Raw genomic sequence first — 17,472 nt, 5'->3', positions numbered from 1 at the left:
TAGCGCCCCAAGAGGGAAGCGGGGTGCTACTGGAAGTGCCCGCCTCCCTCTTGGGGCGCTGAGAGTGAATATTGTAGCGTTATGTGCCGCTACGTGCCGCAGTGCCACGCGGTACTACAGGCCTTCCTCCCCTTCTAGCGCAGCGCGACCCAGGGCCCAGCTGAACCACCAGTGATCGGAGTGCCGACAAAAGAGCCCGGCACAAAGAGAAGTGCCGGTCTCACGGAGCGCAACCGGCACTGCGTTGGGGGGGGGCGCTGCAGAGGAGGCCGGGGATGACAGAGGGGGGCAGGTGCTGGCAGGCGGCCAGCAACAAAAATGGCCGCCCGGCACCTCCCCTTTAATTTGCGCCGCCCCGACCACAGGTAGGCCCCACCTGACCCCGTCGGACATAGCGTCTGGCAGTAAGTCAGGGGGCGCTACCGAAGGTCGCGGCTGGGGCGCTGCGCACGGTGATGACGTCATCTCCGTGATCTGCAAGGGCTCCTATTGCTAACTGTCCAGTGACCCTTGCTGGAGGCGTTGGCGGTGCCACGCCCAGGCGCTAGTTGCTTTGCGTCCATTAGCACCCTCTTAGGGCGCTAACGGGAGGCGCAAAGCAACCGAATTTTTAGGCCTTTCTTCCTAACCCACATAAAAACATGGTGTGGAGATGCCGGAGTTGGACTGGGGTGGACAAATGTAAGAAGTCACACAACACCAGGTTATAGTCCAACAGCTTTATTTGAAATCACAAGCTTTCGGAGCGCTGCTCCTTCGTCAGGTGAAGTGGAGAAATGCATAAAGACACAGCTTATATAGTCAGAGAATCATGTCAGATGTTTACAGGTAATGTTTCCAACTGCCATTTATCACACCTCGGCAGAGAGATAATCACAGCAATCGTCGAGCAGAAACTGATAGCCAAGTTCCGCACCCATGAGGACGGCCTCAACCGAGATCTTGGGTTCATGTCACGCTACATGTAACCCCACCTGACGCAGGGTCATCCAGACTCGAGTCGACATTGGCTTGCTTGTTCTCTCTACACAGATGCGGCCGGACCTGCTGTGATTTCCAGCAAAAAAAAAGTTTTTTGTCTGTTTTTTTGTTTTTCATACAGACCCCAGCATCTGCAATATTTGACCCCTTGTGACCCCACCTCATTGTTCTTTGATGTAATGTTTTCCTGACTGACCTGTTTGGACACCATTCACACCTTTGATTGCTGTGATTATCTCTCTGCCGAGGTGTGATAAATGGCAGTTGGAAACATTACCTGTAAACATCTGACATGATTCTCTGACTATATAAGCTGTGTCTTTATGCATTTCTCCACTTCACCCGACGAAGGAGCAGCGCTCCAAAAGCTTGTGATTTCAAATAAAGCTGTTGGACTATAACCTGGTGTTGTGTGACTTCTTACACATAAAAACAGATGTATTAATATCTCTATAACCACCAATCCCCATTCTCAACAAATAACGATCGGAATCCATTTGAAAGGTTGTCAGCTCATTAACAGCAGCCCATCAAAGACTGCGATGATGCGAGTCCTTCACCTATATTATTAAGGACATGAAAACAGGGCACTTGGAAAAATCACAATATTAGGCAGAGTCAACACGGTTTTATGAAAGGGAAATCGTGTTTTACAAATCTATTAGAGTTTTTTGAGGGTGTAACTGGCAGGGTAGATAAGGGGGAACCAGTGGGTGTAGTGTATCTAATTTTCAGAAGGCATTCGATAAGGTGCTACACAAGAGGTTGTTACAGAAGATAAGGGCTCATGGGTTTGGGGGTAATATACTAGCATGGGCTGAGGATTGGTTACTGGACAGAAAACAGAGTAGGGGTAAATGGGTCATTTTCGGGATGGGAGGATGCAACTAGTGGGGTACCGCAAGGATCAGTGCTTGAGCCTCAGCTATTTACAATCTATATCAATGATTTAGATGAGGGGACCGAGTGCAATATATCCAAATTTGCTGACGATACAAAGCTAGGTGAGAAAGTAAGCTTTGGATACGAAGGGAATCAAGGGAACGATAGCGTAGTGGTAATGTCACTGGGCTAGTAATCCGTAGGCCTGGCCTTGATCCAGAGACATGAGTTCAAATCCCGCCACGGCAACTGCGGAATTTAAATTCAGTTAATTAAATAAATCAGGAATAATTACTAGTATCTGTAATGGTAACCATGAAACTATTGTCGTAAAAACCCAACTGGTTAGGGAAGGAAATCTGCCGTCCTTACCTGGTCTGGCCTATATGTGACTCCAGACCCACAGCAATGTGGTTGACTCTTAACTGCCCTCTGAAATGGCCTAGCAAGTTACTCAGTTGTAACAAACTGCGAGAAACAAAATAATAAAAATGAAACCGGACGGACCACCCGGCTACGGACACGGCACCGGCTGCGGACACGGCAACGCTGCAACGTCCTCCTCCCCAACATTTGGGGACTTGTGTCAAAATTGGGAGAGCTGTCCCACAGACTAGTTAAGCAACAGCCTGAGATAGTCATACTCACAGAATCACACCTTTCAGCCAATGTCCATCCATCACCATCCCTGGGTATGTCCTGTCCCACCGGCAGGACAGACCCACCAGGGGTGGCGGCACAGTGGTATACAGTCGGGAAGGAGTGGCCCTGGGAGTCCTCAACATTGACACCGGACCCCATAAAGTCTCATGGCTTCAGGTCAAACATGGGCCAGGAAACCTCCTGCTGATTACTACCTACCACCCTCCCTCAGCTAATGAATCAGTACTTTGCCATGTTGAACACCACTTGGAAGTAGCAAGGGCACAGAATGTGGGGGACTTCAATGTCCATCACCAAGAGTGGCTCGGTACCACCACAGCTGGCCGAGTCCTGAAGGACAAAGCTGCCAGTCTGGACCTGCGACAGGTGGTGAGAGAACCAACATGAGGGGTAAAACCCATTTGACCTCGTCCTCACCAATCTACCTGTTGCAGATGCATCTGTCCATGACAGTGTTGGTAGCTGTGACCACCGCAGTTATTGTGGAGACAAAGTCCCTCTTCACACTGAGGACACCCTCCATCATGTTGTGTGGCACTACCATCATGCTAAATGATCTAGCAGCTCAAATGAGGCACTGTGGGCCATCAGTAGCACCAGCAGAATTGTATTCCACCACAATCTGTAACCTCATGGACTGGCATATCCCTCCCTCACTCTACCATTACCATCAAGCCAGGGGACCATCCCTGGTTCAATGAGGAGTGTAGAAGAGTATGCCAGGAGCAGCACCAGACGTACCTAAATGTGAGGTGCCAACCTGGGGAAGCTGCAACACAGGACTACATGCATGCTTAAAAAGCAGAAGCAGCATGCTATAGACAGGGCTAAGCGATCCCACAATCAACGGATCAGATCAAAGCTCTGCAGTCCTGCCACATCCAGTTGTGAATGGTGGCGGTCAATTAAACAACTAACGGGAGGAGGAGGCTCCATGAATATCTCCACCCTCAATGAAGGTGGAGCCCAGCATGTGAGTGCAAAAGACAGAGCTGAAGCGTTTGCAACCATCTTCAGCCAGAAGTGCCGAGTGGATGATCCATATCAGCCTACTCCTGAGGTCCCCACCATCACAGAAGCCAGTCTTCAGCCAATTCGATTCACTCCACATGATATCAAGAAACGACTGAGTGCACTGGATACAGCAAAGGCTATGGGCCCCGACAACATCCAGGCTATCATGCTGAAGACTTGTGCTCCAGAACTAGCCACGCCTCTAGCCAATCTGTTCCAGTACAGCTACAACACTGGCATCTATCCGACAATACGGAAAACTGCCCAGGTGTGTCCTGTCCACAAAAAGCAGGACAAATCCAATCCGGCCAATTACCGCCCATCAGTCTACTCTCAATCATGAGCAAAGTGATGGAAGGCGTCATTGACAGTGCTATCAAGCGGCACTTACTCACCAATAACCTGCTCACTGATGCCCAGTTTGGGTTCCGCCAAGACCACTCGGCTCCCGACCTCATTACAGCCTTGGTCCAAACATGGAGAAAAGGAGCTGAATTCCAGGGGTGAGGTAAGTGACTGCCCTTGACATCAAGGCAGCATTTGGCCGAGTGTGGCATCAAGGAGCCCTAGTAAAACTGAAGTCAATGGGAATCAGGGGGAGGAGAACGCTCCACTGGCTGGAGTCATACCGAGCACAAAGGAAAATGGTTGTGGTGATTGAAGGTCAATCATCACAGCCCCAGGACATCACTGCAGGAGTTCCTCAGGGCAGTGTCCTAGGCCCAACCATCTTCAGCTGCTTCATCAATGACTTTCCCTCCAACATAAGGTCAGAAGTGGGGATGTTCGCTGATGACTGCACAGTGTTTAGCACCATTCACAACTCCTCAGATAATGAAGTAGTCCATGCCCGCATGCAACAAGATCTGGACGATGTTCAGGCTTGGGCTGATAAGTGGCAGGTAACATTCGCGCGACAGAAGTGCCAGGCAATGACTATCTCCAACAAGCGAGAGTCTAAACACCACCCCTTGACATTCAACGGCATTACCATCACCAAATCCCCCACCATCAACATCCTGGGGGTCACCATTGACCAGAAACTTAACTGGACCAGCCACATAAATACTGTGGCAACAAGAGCAGGTCAGAGGCTCGGTATTCTGTGGCGAGTGTCTCACCTCGTGACTCCCCAAAGCCTTTCTACCATCTACAAGGCACAAGTAAGGAGTGTGATGGAATACTCTCCACTTGCCTGGATGAGTGCAGCTCCAACAACACTCAAGAAGCTCGACACCATCCAGGACAAAGCAGCCCGCTTGATTGGCAGCCCTTCTACCACCTTAAACATCCACTCCCTCCACCACCGGCGTACTGTGGTTGCAGTGTGTACCATCGACAAGCTGCACTGCCGCAACTCGCCAAGGCTTCTTCGGCAGCACCTATCAAACTCGCGACCTCTTCCACCTAGAAGGACAAGGGCAGCAGGCGCATGGGAACACCATCACCTCCAAGTTCCCCTCCAAGTCACACACCAGCCTGACTTGGAAGTGTATCGGGCCGATCCTTCATCGTCGCTGGGTCAAAATCCTGGAACTCCCTCCCTAACAGCACTGTGGGAGCACCTTCACCACACGGACTGCAGCGGTTCAAGAAGGCAGCTCACCACCACCTTCTCAAGGGCAATAAATGCTGGCCTTGCCAGCGACGCCCACATCACATAAACGAATTTTAAAAAATATGGGATCGGGTGAGAAAGTGGAGTTGAGGTTGAAGTTCAGCCATGATCTTTTTGAATGGTGGAGCAGGCTCGAGGGGCCAAATGGCCTAATCCTAATTCTTATGTCCTTATGTAATACCTGGATCATTAGCTTCTTCTTCGTCATCACGTTCTTTGTCCTGAAAAACAGAGAAATTACTGATTTTGTTCATAGATTTGTCTCTGTAGCTTTCTACAATCTCAGAAATGCAGACTTTCTTCCCAAATCTGTATTATATTTTTTAATTTATCTTTTATGATGAATTTCTGTGCATCAGGCCAGCATTCTCAGGGCACATCCAGAGCAGACAGTGATAGAGTAAAGCTCCCTCTACTCTGCCCCAAGAATGTGCGTTGTTAGTAAAGGATGAAATCAGAGCAATAGTGAGAAAGGATATTGGCTCAGAAAATCAAGATGTAGAATCAGTCTGGATGGAGCTAAGAAACACTAAGGGGCAGAAAACATTGGTGGGAGTTGTCTATAGGCCTCCAAACAGTAGTGGTAATGTAGGGGATGGCATCAAACAGGAAATTAGAGATGCATGTAACAAGGGTACAACAGTAATCATGGGTGACTTTATTCTACATATAGACTGGCCAAACCAAATTAACAATAATACTGTGGAGGATGAATTTCTGGAGTGTGTCCGAGATGGTTTTTTAGACCAGTACATTGAGGAGCCAACTAGGGAACAGGCTATCCTAGATTGGGTATTGTGCAATGAGAAGGGGTTAATTAATAATCTTGTTTTGCGGGCTCCTTTAGGGAAGGGTGACCATAACATGATAGAATTCTTCATTAAGATGGAAAGTGAAGATGTCCAATCTGAAACTAGGGTCCTAAATCTAAACAAAGGAAACTACGAAGGTATGAGGAGTGAGTTGGCTTTGATAGATTGGGGAGCTTTATAAAAGGCATGACAGTGGATAGGCAATGGCTAATATTTAAGGAACGAATGCATGAATTGCAGCAGTTATACATTCCTTTCTGGCGCAAAAATACAAAAGGAAAAGCGGCCCAACCACGGCTAACAAAAGAAGTTAAGGATAGTATTAGATCCAAAGAGGAGTCATATAAAGTTGCCAGAAAAAGTAGCAAGCCTGAGGATTGGGAGCAGTTTAGAGTTCAGCAAAAAAGGACCAAGAGATTGATTAAAAGGGGAAAAATAGAGTATGAGAGTGAACTTTCAAGGAACATAAAAGCAGATTGTAAAAGCTTCTACAAGTATGTAAAAAGAAAAAGATTAGTGTAGACAAATGTAGGTCCCTTACAGTCAGATATGGGAGAATTTGTAATGGGGAACAAGGAAATGGCTGAGCAATTAAACAAATACTTTAGTTCTATCTTCATGGAAGAGGACACAAATAACTTCCCAGAAATGCTAGGGAACCAAGGGTCTAGTGAGAAGGAGGAATTAAAGGAAATTAGTATCAGTAAAAAAATAGTGCTGGAGAAATTAATGGGACTGAAAGCCCATAAATCCCCAGGGCCCGATAATCTGCATCTCAGAGTACTAAAAGAGGTAGCCATGGAAATATTGGTTGTCCTCTTCCAAAATTCTATAGATTATAGAACAGTTCCTGCAGATTGGAGGGTGGCAAATGTAACCCCACTATTTAAAAAAGGAGGGAGAGAAAACAGGGAACTACAGATCGGTTAGCCTAACATCAGTAGTAGGGAAAATGCTAGAGTCTATTATAAAGGATGTGATAACAGGACACTTAGAAAATATCAACAGGATTAGAGAAAGTCAACATGGATTTATGAAAGGGAAATCGTGTTTGACAAACATACTGAAGTTTTTTGAGGATGTAACTGGTAGAATAGACAAGGGAGAACCAGTGAATGTGGTGTATTTGGATTTTCAGAGGGCCTTTGATAAAGTCCCACATAAGAGGTTAGTGTGCAAAATTAAAGCACATGGGATTGGGGGTAATATACTGGCATGGATTGAAAATTGGTTAACAGACAGGAAACAGAGTAGGAATAAATGGGACTTTTTCAGGGTGGCAGGCGGTGACTAGTGGGGCACCGCAGGGATCAGTGCTTGGGCTCCAGCTATTCACAATATATATCAATGATTTGGATGAGGGAACCAAATGTAATATTTCCAAGTTTGCTGACGACACGAAACTAGGTGGGATTGAGTTGTGAGGAGGATGCAAAGAGGCTTCAAGGTGATTTAGACAAGTTGAGTGAGTGGGCAAATACATGGCAGATGCAGTATAACGTGGATAACTGTGAAGTTATCCACTTCGGTAGGAAAAACAGAAAGGTAGAGTATTATTTAAATGGTGATAGATTGGGAAATGTTGATGTACAAAGGGATCTGGGTGTCCTTGTACACCAGTCACTCAAAGCAAACATGCAGGTGCAGCAAGCAGTTAGGAAGGCAAATGGTATGTTGGCCTTCATTGCAAGAGGATTTGAGTACAGGAGCAAGGATGTCTTACTACAGTTATACAGGCCTTGGTGAGACCACACCTGGAGTACTGCGTACAGTTTTGGTCTCCTTACCCAAGAACAGATATACTTGCCATAGAGGGAGTGCAGCAAAGGTTCACCAGACTGATTCCTGGGATGGCAGGACTGTCGTATGAGGAGAGATTGGGTCGACTAGGCCTATATTCACTAGAGTTCAGAAGAATGAGAGGGGATCTTGTGGAAACATAACATTCTGACAGGGCTAGACAGACTGGATGCAGGGAGGATGTTTCCCCTGGCTGGGGGATCTAGAACGAGGGGTCACAGTCTCAGGATACGGGGTAGGACATTTAGGACTGAGATGAGGAGAAATTTCTTCACTCAGAGTGTGGGGAACCTGTGGAATTCTCTACCACAGACAGCTGTGGAGGTTAAGTCACTGAATATATTTAAGAAGGAGATAGATAGATTTCTAGACACAAAAGGCATCAAGGGGTATGGGGAGAGAGCAGGAATATGGTATTGAGATAGTGGATCAGTCATGATCGTATTGAATGGCGGAGCAGGCTCGAAGGGCCGAATGGCCTACTCCTGCTCCTATTTTTTATGTTCTATGTTTCTCACTTCAAAGCTCAGAACTCCCTCCCCGCTTCACTCCCATGTTTCCATTTACCACAGTCTTGCTGAATGAAATTTCACACAAGTCATTTCAGCACAAAAGGAGGCCATTTGCCCTTCATGGCACCCAAGCACTCTTAATTAAATTTCCTGCCAATTCTCCATATTTAGTGCTAGGCAAGTATAACATTCTAGGCAATTTTATGATCTGGACCAAGCTGCACCAGGAGCTGGATCGAGACTGCTCCAGGAGCTGGATTTTTGTTTCTGTTCCTGGGATGTGGGTGTTGCTGACAAGGCCAGAATTTATTGTCCATCCCTAATTGCCCTCGAGTGTCTCGCTAGGCCATTTCAGAAGGCAGTTAAGAGTCAACCACATTGTTGTGGGTCTGGAGTCACATATCGGCCAGACCAGGTAAGGACGGCAGATTTCCTTCCCTAAAAGGACATTAGTGAACTAGTTGGGTTTTTAAGACAATCTGATAGTTTCATGGTCACCATTACTGATACAAGCCTTTTATTCCAGATTTATTTAATGGTCACCATTACTGATACAAGCCTTTTATTCCAGATTTATTTAATTAACTGAATTTAAATTCTCCAGCTGCCGTGGTGGGATTTGAACTCACGTCTCTGGATTATTAGTCCAGGCCAATTGAGACGCCAAACTCATTTCACACAAATCCTGACAGTGGGGGTGCAGCTAACAGGTTTAGAATTATATACAATCTTTCTAATGTTAGCCACACAACAAGAATGTGTTTATAGCACGCCTTTAACATAGAAAAAATGCCCCAAGGTGCTTCACAGAGGCAGTCGGGAAAAACAGACCAGAGGAGGACCGACCAAAACAAAAGCAAAATACTGCGGACGCTGGAAATCTGAAATAAAAACAGAAAATGCTGGAAATACTCAGCATGTCAGAGAGCATCGGTGGAGAGAGAAACAGAGTTAACGTTTCAGGTCAATGACCTTTCATCAGAACCGGAAAAAGCTAGATATAGCAGGTTTTAAACAAGTACAGAGGCAGGGAAAGGGGGAGGGGAGGAAAGAACAAAGGTCTGTGATAGGGTGGAGGGCATTAAATGACAAAAGGGATGATGGTGCGAGGCAAAAGGAGATGGTAATGGGACAAGTTAAAGAAAGAAAATATGGGTCGAGAGGAGGTGTAAATGGGAATGGCAGAATCATCAGCAACAGCTGCTGTCTGAATAATAGGGGCCGAGGTTATGGTCTGAAATTACTGAACTCAATGTTGAGTCCGGAAGGCTGTAAAGTGCCTAATCAAAAGACGAGGTGCTGCTCCTCGAGTTCACGTTGAGCTTCATTGGAACATTGTAGGAGGCCGGGGACAGAGAGGTCAGAGCAGGAGAATTAAAGTAACAGGACGGACCAAAAGTTTGGTCAAAGAGGTAGTTTTAAACAAGGTTTTAGAAGAGGAGTTTGAGGTTGAGAAGTGAAGGGTTTAAGGATGGAATTCAGAGCATAGGCCCCAAGAGACTAAGGGCACTGCCACCAAAGGTGTTGCAAAGGGAAGGGGATGTACAAGAGGCCAGAGTTAGAGGGACAGAGAGTTTAGGGAAGGGTTTGCAGGACTGGAGGAGGTTAGAGATAGGGAGGTGTGTGGGGGTTTTCTAAGGAGTGGGGCGATGATAAAAGTTTTGGAAGGGATGTAGGTAGTGCCTGAGGAGAGGGAACTATTTACAATATCAGCTAGCTTAGGGACCAGGAACAGAGTTTAATGGGAATGGGGTTAAAGGAGTAGGAGCTTGGTCTCATGGAGGAGATTATTGCATCTTGACTGAACAGTAATGAATAGAGGAGACGGAATGTACCTTTTACTATTTATTAAGTAAATGGGTGGACATTACAGCACATTGTCTTTCACTTTCACTTTCGGGTTCTGCCTTGCAGACAAAGTAAAACCGAGCCCCCCAGCACCCCCTTCAGGTAACACCCGGGAACTGGGACAAACTTAATTGAAGCAAAACTCAAAACACAACACTCCTTTCCCCCAGATAAAACCCCTTAGTCCTCCAGGCGTCTGGGACGGAATCTAACCCGACTTGAGCGCCGCTGGACAGGCATAGTCGGGGTGCCACTGCTAGCCGCAGGAAAACCTTCCTCCGTGGCTGATAACTCCGTGACACCTTCTGTCGATGTGGCTTCTGTCGTTGTTGCAGGAAGCAGGCCGTCACTGCCTGGCAGAGGTGGTGGAGACAATGGCCTAGCCTGTGACGTCTCTGTTACTCTCACCGGAGTACGACCCCGTAGCTGGTCTACATGGCGTCTGTGTAGCTGGCCATCAGGTGTACGGACACTGTACAACAGGGGACCCGTGGCCTTCTCCACCACGGCAGGCATCCATTTATCTCCTCCTGCATAGCAACGGGCAAACACAGTCTCTGACGGCTCGAACTGCCTGGCGGTGCCCTGGTGCTTCTTAGCCAGCTCCTCTTGCTTTGTGTGCATCTCATCCCTGTAGTCCGGGTGTAGCCGGTCCAGTGCAGTCGCCAGCCGGCGACCCATCAGCATCTCGGCAGGACTCTTCCCCGTTGCTGAGTTTGGTGTGGTATGCTGTGATAACAGGAACCTGGCCAATCTGGTTTGCCAGTCCCCCCGCAGATATCCTCACCAGTGCCTCTTTTGTGGTTTGCACCATCCTCTCTGCCTGCCCGTTAGAGGAGGGGTGATAGGGCGCTGTGGTCACGTGGCGGATCACGTTTCTGCCTGCAAAAGCCTTGAACTCCGCTGACGTGAAGGCTGCTCCATTGTCCGAAACCAGCACGTCGGGGACCCCGTGTGTGGCAAACAGCAAACGCAACGCATTGATCACTGCACTGGATGTCATGGAGCTCATGATAGCCACCTCCAGCCATTTCGAATGAGAATCCACCACTATCAAAAAGACCTTCCCCTGAAATGGCCCTGCAAAGTCAATGTGGAGTCTTGACCATTTACGAGTGGTCCACTCCCAGGGGTGAAGGGGAGCCTTGGATGGGCTATGGCGAGTCAGCTGACATGTCTCACAGCTCTTTACCACCTCCTCCACGTCTCGGTCCAACCCCGGCCACCAGACGTAGCTTCTCGCCAATGCCTTCATGTGCACAATCCCAGGGTGTGAATCATGCAGCATTTTCAGCACCTCCTCTCTTGCGGCAGCAGGAACCACCACACGGCTTCCCCAGAGCACGCAGTTCTTGTGTGCAGACATTTCATGGCGCCTCTGAACGAAGGGCTTGAAATGCTCCTCCTGGACCTCGGAGGGCCAGCCATGCAGCAGCCAGCGTAGCATCCGTGATAAGACTGGATCTTTCTGTGTGAGGCTGCCAATCCGCTGGGCATGGAGTGGGGCCTCCGGAACCTCCTCCAGTAGCAGCACCTCCAGGGGTGGTGGCGTCTCAGCCATCGGCCGGTTCAAAGGCAAGCGACTCAGAGCATCAGCATTAGCCAGCATCTTCCCAGGCCTGTAGCAAAGTTCATAACAGTAGGCCCCCAACATCAGACTCCACTGAAGCATACGCGGTGATATGATCTGGGGCATGGGCTTGGAGTGATGCAGGAGCCCCAAGAGTGGCTTGTGGTCTGTGTAGATGATGAACTGTCTCCCTAACAGGTACTGGCTGAACTTCTTTACCCCAAATATGATGGCTAGGGCCTCCTTGTCAATCTGGGCGTAATTACGTTCTGTTGTTGAGAGTGTTCTTGAGGCAAAACTGATAGGCGCTTCCCGGCCATCTGGCTCTATGTGACCCAACAGAGCTCCCAGCCCGTATGGTGAGGCATCACACACCAACACCAATGGCTTGTTTTCATCATAGTGTGCCAGAACCTTATCGGCTTGTAGCAGTTCCTTTGCCTGTCTGTAGGCTGTTTCATGAGTTGAGGTCCAGTTCCACACTGTTGCTTGGTCTAACAGCCTGTGCAGTGGCTCTAAGATTGTGGCTTTGCCCTTGAGAAAACAACTGTAGAAGTTTAACACTCCGAGGAATGCCCGCAGTTTGGTCTTGTTCTTGGGGGTGGGAGCGCTCCTGATAGCCTCCACCTTCTCCGTAGTCGGATGCACACCGTCTTTGTCCACTCGGAATCCCAAGAACTCCACCCCATTGGCAGCGAACACACATTTCTCCTTCTGAAGGCGTAGTCCTACCTCAGCCAGCCGGCGTAGTACTTCCTGCAGCCGCTCATCATGGGCTTTCTGTGTCTTGCCTGTAATCATTATGTCATCCAAGTAAGGCTGAACTCCCGGAACACCAGCCAACAGGGTGTCCATGAACCTCTGAAAGATTGCCACAGCCGTAGACACCCCAAACTGCAGCCTTGTGGCTTGGAAAAGTCCTCGGTGGGTGTTGATTGTCAACAGCTCGGCTGACTCTTCATCCAGGACCAGTTGCTGGTATGCTTGCTTGAGATCCAGCTTGGTGAACAGAGTGCCTCCAGCCAGTGTTGAAAACAGCTCTGTAACTGTTGGTAAGGGATACACATCTGGTAACACAGCAGTATTAACTGTACATCTGTAATCTCCACAGATTCGCAGGCCCCCATCCTTCTTTGCAATGGGCACGATAGGGGTGGCCCAACGGGAGTTCTTCACTGGCAAGAGAACCCCTTGGTTCACCAGCTTATCCAGGGCCTCATCCACCTTCTTGCGCAACGCAAAAGGCACTGGTCGCGCCTTGAAGAACTTAGGCGCTACCCCTGGGTCCACTTCGATTGAGACTGGCGGTCCTCGACAGGCCCCGAACTCACCAAAAACCTCTTCATAGTTCTCCAACATAGGCATTATGGGCTGTCGCTGTACCGTGTGTACTCCTGTCACTTCAATACCTAGGGGCTCAAACCAATCTCTGCCCAGTAGGCTTGTGCCCTGCCCCGCCACCACAAAGTGGAAGTGTGTCCTTGACTGCCTGATACTTAACTTCCACATGAATCATACCCAGCACCTGGAGTTGAGCTTGGGACCACTGCCGTAGCACGCCACTGACCTGAGCCATCGCCGGGGGTTCACTTGGCCACAGCCTATTGTAAGTCTCTTCACTTATCAACGAACACGCTGAGCCTGAATCCACCTCCATGCAGAGTGGTGCCCCATTCATGATCACATTTGCCGTGTATCCCCACCGTCCGTGGGGTAGCTGCTCAGCTTCCGTGGTATACACTGTGTACTCAACGTTGTCCTCCAGTGTCAGGGTGTGCGTCTGCGATGCTTGTGTTGGCTCTGCTGCAGCAGCCTGAGCTTTCTTCATGCAGACACGAGCTATGTGTCCTCTTTTCTTACAGAAATGACATACCGCTGACACAAATTTGCATGTAGTGGAACCATGGAGAGCCCCACAGCGGAAACATTTTCTTCCTGTCTCTTTAGTTGCCTCCATGTCTCTCGCAGCAGCAGCTGTGCCTGTGGTATTGTGCACCTCCAGGGCGGCCTGAGATGGTGCTGCCTCTGTACGGAGCATACGTGTGTTCATCGATGCAGCCTCTGCTGCTAAAGCCTTCTCCTCGGCCAGTCAGAACGTCAGGGCCTTCTCCGCTAACAGCTGTCTCTGCAATGCCGAGTCCAGCACTCCACACACAATCCGATCACGGAGCATATTGTCTAACTGGTCACCAAAATTACAATGTAATGAGCGTTTCCTCAACTCAGCAATGTAACTTGAAATAGATTGTCCAGGCTGTTGTTTACAATTGTGAAAATGGAAACGCTGCACAATCTCTGAGGGTTTTGGGTTAAAATGTTTCTGCAGCTTCTCAATCAAATCAGCATAATCCACCTCACCACGTTTACGAGGAGCCACCAATGAACGCAGGACGGAGTAAGTAGCAGCTCCGCATACACTTAGCGCTTCTTCTCCTCTTTGTCAATATTATTGGCCTCAAGGAAACACCCCAGTCTTTCTGCGTATTCCTCCCATGAACTGTCCTTATCCCCAGAGAACTCTTCAATACGTCCCAAGGTCATCATAGTTTTATTGTGCACTGTCCCTTTAAGATCCACGGACTTTTTCTTTTTTTTTTTAATTCTTTTTCTCCGCCGGCCAGAGTTACGGTAGCTACACTCACGGTAGTTGCCTGGCCCGCACAATACTCTGTCCGCCGTCTACGTCGCAGCTAGCCAACTATCAAAATGCCGTTGATGTTGCTAGCTGAGTGGCCCGCTCGTCGCAATTTCCAATATCACGGCTGTAGGTTCGCATGTCTATCTCCGCCCTTCTAGAGAGTTCAACAGCCACCTCGTTGCCAGTATTGCATCTTGACCGAACAGTAATGAATAGAGGAGACGGAATGTACCTTTTACTATTTATTAAGTAAATGGGTGGACATTACAGCACATTGTCTGCAAGGCAGAACCCGAAAGTGAAAGTGAAAGACAAAGACAAAGTAAAACCGAGCCCCCCAGCACCCCCTTCAGGTGACACCCGGGAACTGGGACAAACTTAATTGAAGCAAAACTCAAAACACAACAGAGATGAACTTAGAGAGGCATGAGGGGAGTTGAGAGAGAAACTAGAAAGAGAAAGACAGGGGTTCAGGGTTAGAGTTCTGGAATTAGGGAGAGGTTTGGCTAGGTGGGAAGGGAGAAGGAGATAAGCTGCTGAACAGAGGGTCTCTATCTTGGCGATGTATTCACTTGGTGTTAGAGGTGAGGAGGGAGGGCGAAGGTGAGACAGGTTTTAGGAAATGGTTGGTGGTGAGAAAAGAAGCCGGGGTTATTTACCTTGCCAATGATCCTAGAGAAGTGGGCACTTTTAGTAGAGGAGAGTGAGGCCTGATAGAGTTTGATATGGCCCAGCTAAATCTGGCCATGGATGGCTAACATGGCAAAGCCAGGTGTGTGACAGGTATGTTCAAGTTTTGCACCTGTTAGGCTTGAGGGAGTGGGAGAATGACTGGGGTGGGAGACAGTGAAGATTTTACATAGAAACATAGAAGATAGGAGCAGGAGTAGCCATTCGGCCCCTCGAGCCTGCTCCGCCATTCAATGAGATCAGGCTGATCATCCAAACTCAGTACCCTGTCCCTGCCTTCTCCCCATATCCCTTGATCCCTTTAGCCTTAAGAAATATATCTAACTACTTCTTGAATATATTCATGAATTGGCCTCAACTGCCTTCTGTGGTAGAGAATATCACAGGTTCACCACTCTCTGGGTGAAGAAATTCCTCATCTCTGTCCTAAATGGCTTAACCCTTATCCTTAGACTGTGACCCCTGGTTCTGGAATCCACGACCATCGGGAACATCCTTCCTGCATCTAGTCTGTCTAGTCCTGTTAGAATTTTATAACTTTCAATGAGATCCCCTCTCATTCTTCTAAACTCCAGCGATCTCTCCTCATACGTCATTCCTGCCATCCCAGGTAACAGTCTGGTGAATCTTCGCTGCACTCCCTCCATGGCAAGAACATCCTTCCTCAGATAAGGCGACCAAAACTGCACACAATACTCAAGGTGTGGTCTCACCAAGGCCCTGTACAACTGCAGCAAGACATCCTTGTTCCTGTACTCGAACCCTCTCGCAATGAAGGCCAACATACCATTTGCCTTCTTAACCGCCTGCTGCACCTGCATGCTTACCTTCAGCGACTGGTGCACAAGGACACCCAGGTCTTGTTGCACTTCCCCTTCTCCCAATCTATTACCGTTCAGATAATAATCTGCCTTCCTGTTTTTGCCACCAAAGTGGATAACCTCGCATTTATCCACATTATACTGCATCTGCCATGCATCTGCCCAATCACCCAACCTGTCTAAATCATACTGGAGTTTCTCAACATCCTCCTCACAGCACACAACCCACCCAGCTTTGTGTCGTCTGCAAACTTGGAGATATTACATCTAGTTCCCTCGTCTAGATCATTAATATATATTGTGAATAGCTGGGGTCCTAGGACCGACCCCTGCGGTACCCCACTAGTCACGGCCTGCCACTCGGAAAAAGACCCTTTTATTCCAACTCTTTGCTTTCTGTCTGCCAACCAGTTCTCTATCTAAGTCAGTACCTTGCCCCCAATCCCATGTGCCTTAACTTTACACACTAATCTCTTATGCGGGACCTTATCGAAAGTCTTCTGAAAGTCCAAATACACCATATCCACTGGTTCTCCCTTATCTATTCTACCAGTTACATCCTCAAAAAATTCCAGTCGATTAGTCAAGCACGATTTACCTTTTGTAAATTCATGTTGACTTTGTCCGATCCTGTCACTGTTTTCCAAGTGCTCTGCTATTACATCTTTTATAATGGACTCTAGCATTTTCCCCACTACCGATGTCAGGCTTACCGGTCTATAATTCCCCATTTTCTCTCTACCACCTTTTTAGGCGCTAACTTCACCAGGGCACTACCTTTAGCATCCTGAAAAGGTTAGCACCCCCGTGACCCGAAATTCAATGGTAGCGGCCCAAGCAGGAGGCTGGGCGCTACTGGAAGCGCTTCCCCTCCCTCGAGGCGCTCCAGCCCAATATCGCGGCGCTACGTGCCGCAGTGCCATGCGCGCTGGCACGTCGCGCCGCAGTACTGCAGGCCTTCCTCCCCTTATTAAAGGGGACGGGTCTTACACAGCGCTAACCGGGGCCCAGCTGGGTCACCAGGGAGCAGGGTGCCGGTTGCCCGACTGCGGCTAGCACCCCGCGGGGGGACGGCAGAGGGGGCAGGTGCTGGTAGGCGGCACCTCCCCTTTAAATATCGCTGCCCCTGTTGCACGTGCACCTTCCTGACCCTGTCAGACATAGCATCTGGCGGTACGTCAGGGGTGCAACTGATGTTTGCGGCCGGAGCGCGAGCAGGGCACTGCGCATGGCAATGATGTCAAAACCGGAGGCGCAGCGCTGAATTTCGCAGGAGGCGTTAGTGGCGCCGCGCCCGAGCGCTAGTTGTTTTGCGCCCCATTAGGGCAGCACAAAGCAACCAAATTTTGCCCCCCTTGTGTTCTCCTCACAGCTTACTGTCCCAGCTAGCTTTGTATTGTCAGCAAACTTGGATACATTACACTCGGTCTCTTCATCTAGATCCTTAATATAGATTGTAAATAGCTGAAGCCCCAACACTGATCTTTGCGGCACCCCACTAGTTACAGCCTGCCAACCCAAGAGGATTGCTGACGATACGTGTGTTGAAGGTGGAGGTGAGGGAGTGGTTAAGTAAATCAACAACTGCAGTGGTATTATGAGAATTGGAGGACTAAAGATTAG

At 48.7% G+C, this 17,472-nt stretch overlaps 1 protein-coding gene across 1 annotated transcript in view; it reads right to left on the bottom strand.

The window, feature by feature from the left end:
• Window positions 1–17,472, bottom strand: part of fer1l4 (fer-1 like family member 4) — a 294,195-nt gene that overhangs the window by 63,202 nt on the left and 213,521 nt on the right. Inside the window, exon 32 of the mRNA XM_086005966.1 lies at window positions 5,340–5,379. Coding sequence (XP_085862092.1) covers window positions 5,340–5,379 — 40 coding nt within the window. The remainder of the gene's footprint in view (window positions 1–5,339; window positions 5,380–17,472) is intronic.

The sequence above is a fragment of the Somniosus microcephalus genome, chromosome 13 (genome assembly GCF_052327205.1).
Source record: "Somniosus microcephalus isolate GS21.2 chromosome 13, FLI_Smic_1.0, whole genome shotgun sequence".
Lineage (NCBI taxonomy): Eukaryota > Metazoa > Chordata > Chondrichthyes > Squaliformes > Somniosidae > Somniosus > Somniosus microcephalus.
Note: the sequence above shows the minus strand (reverse complement) of the source record. Positions and strands in the feature narration are given on the sequence as shown.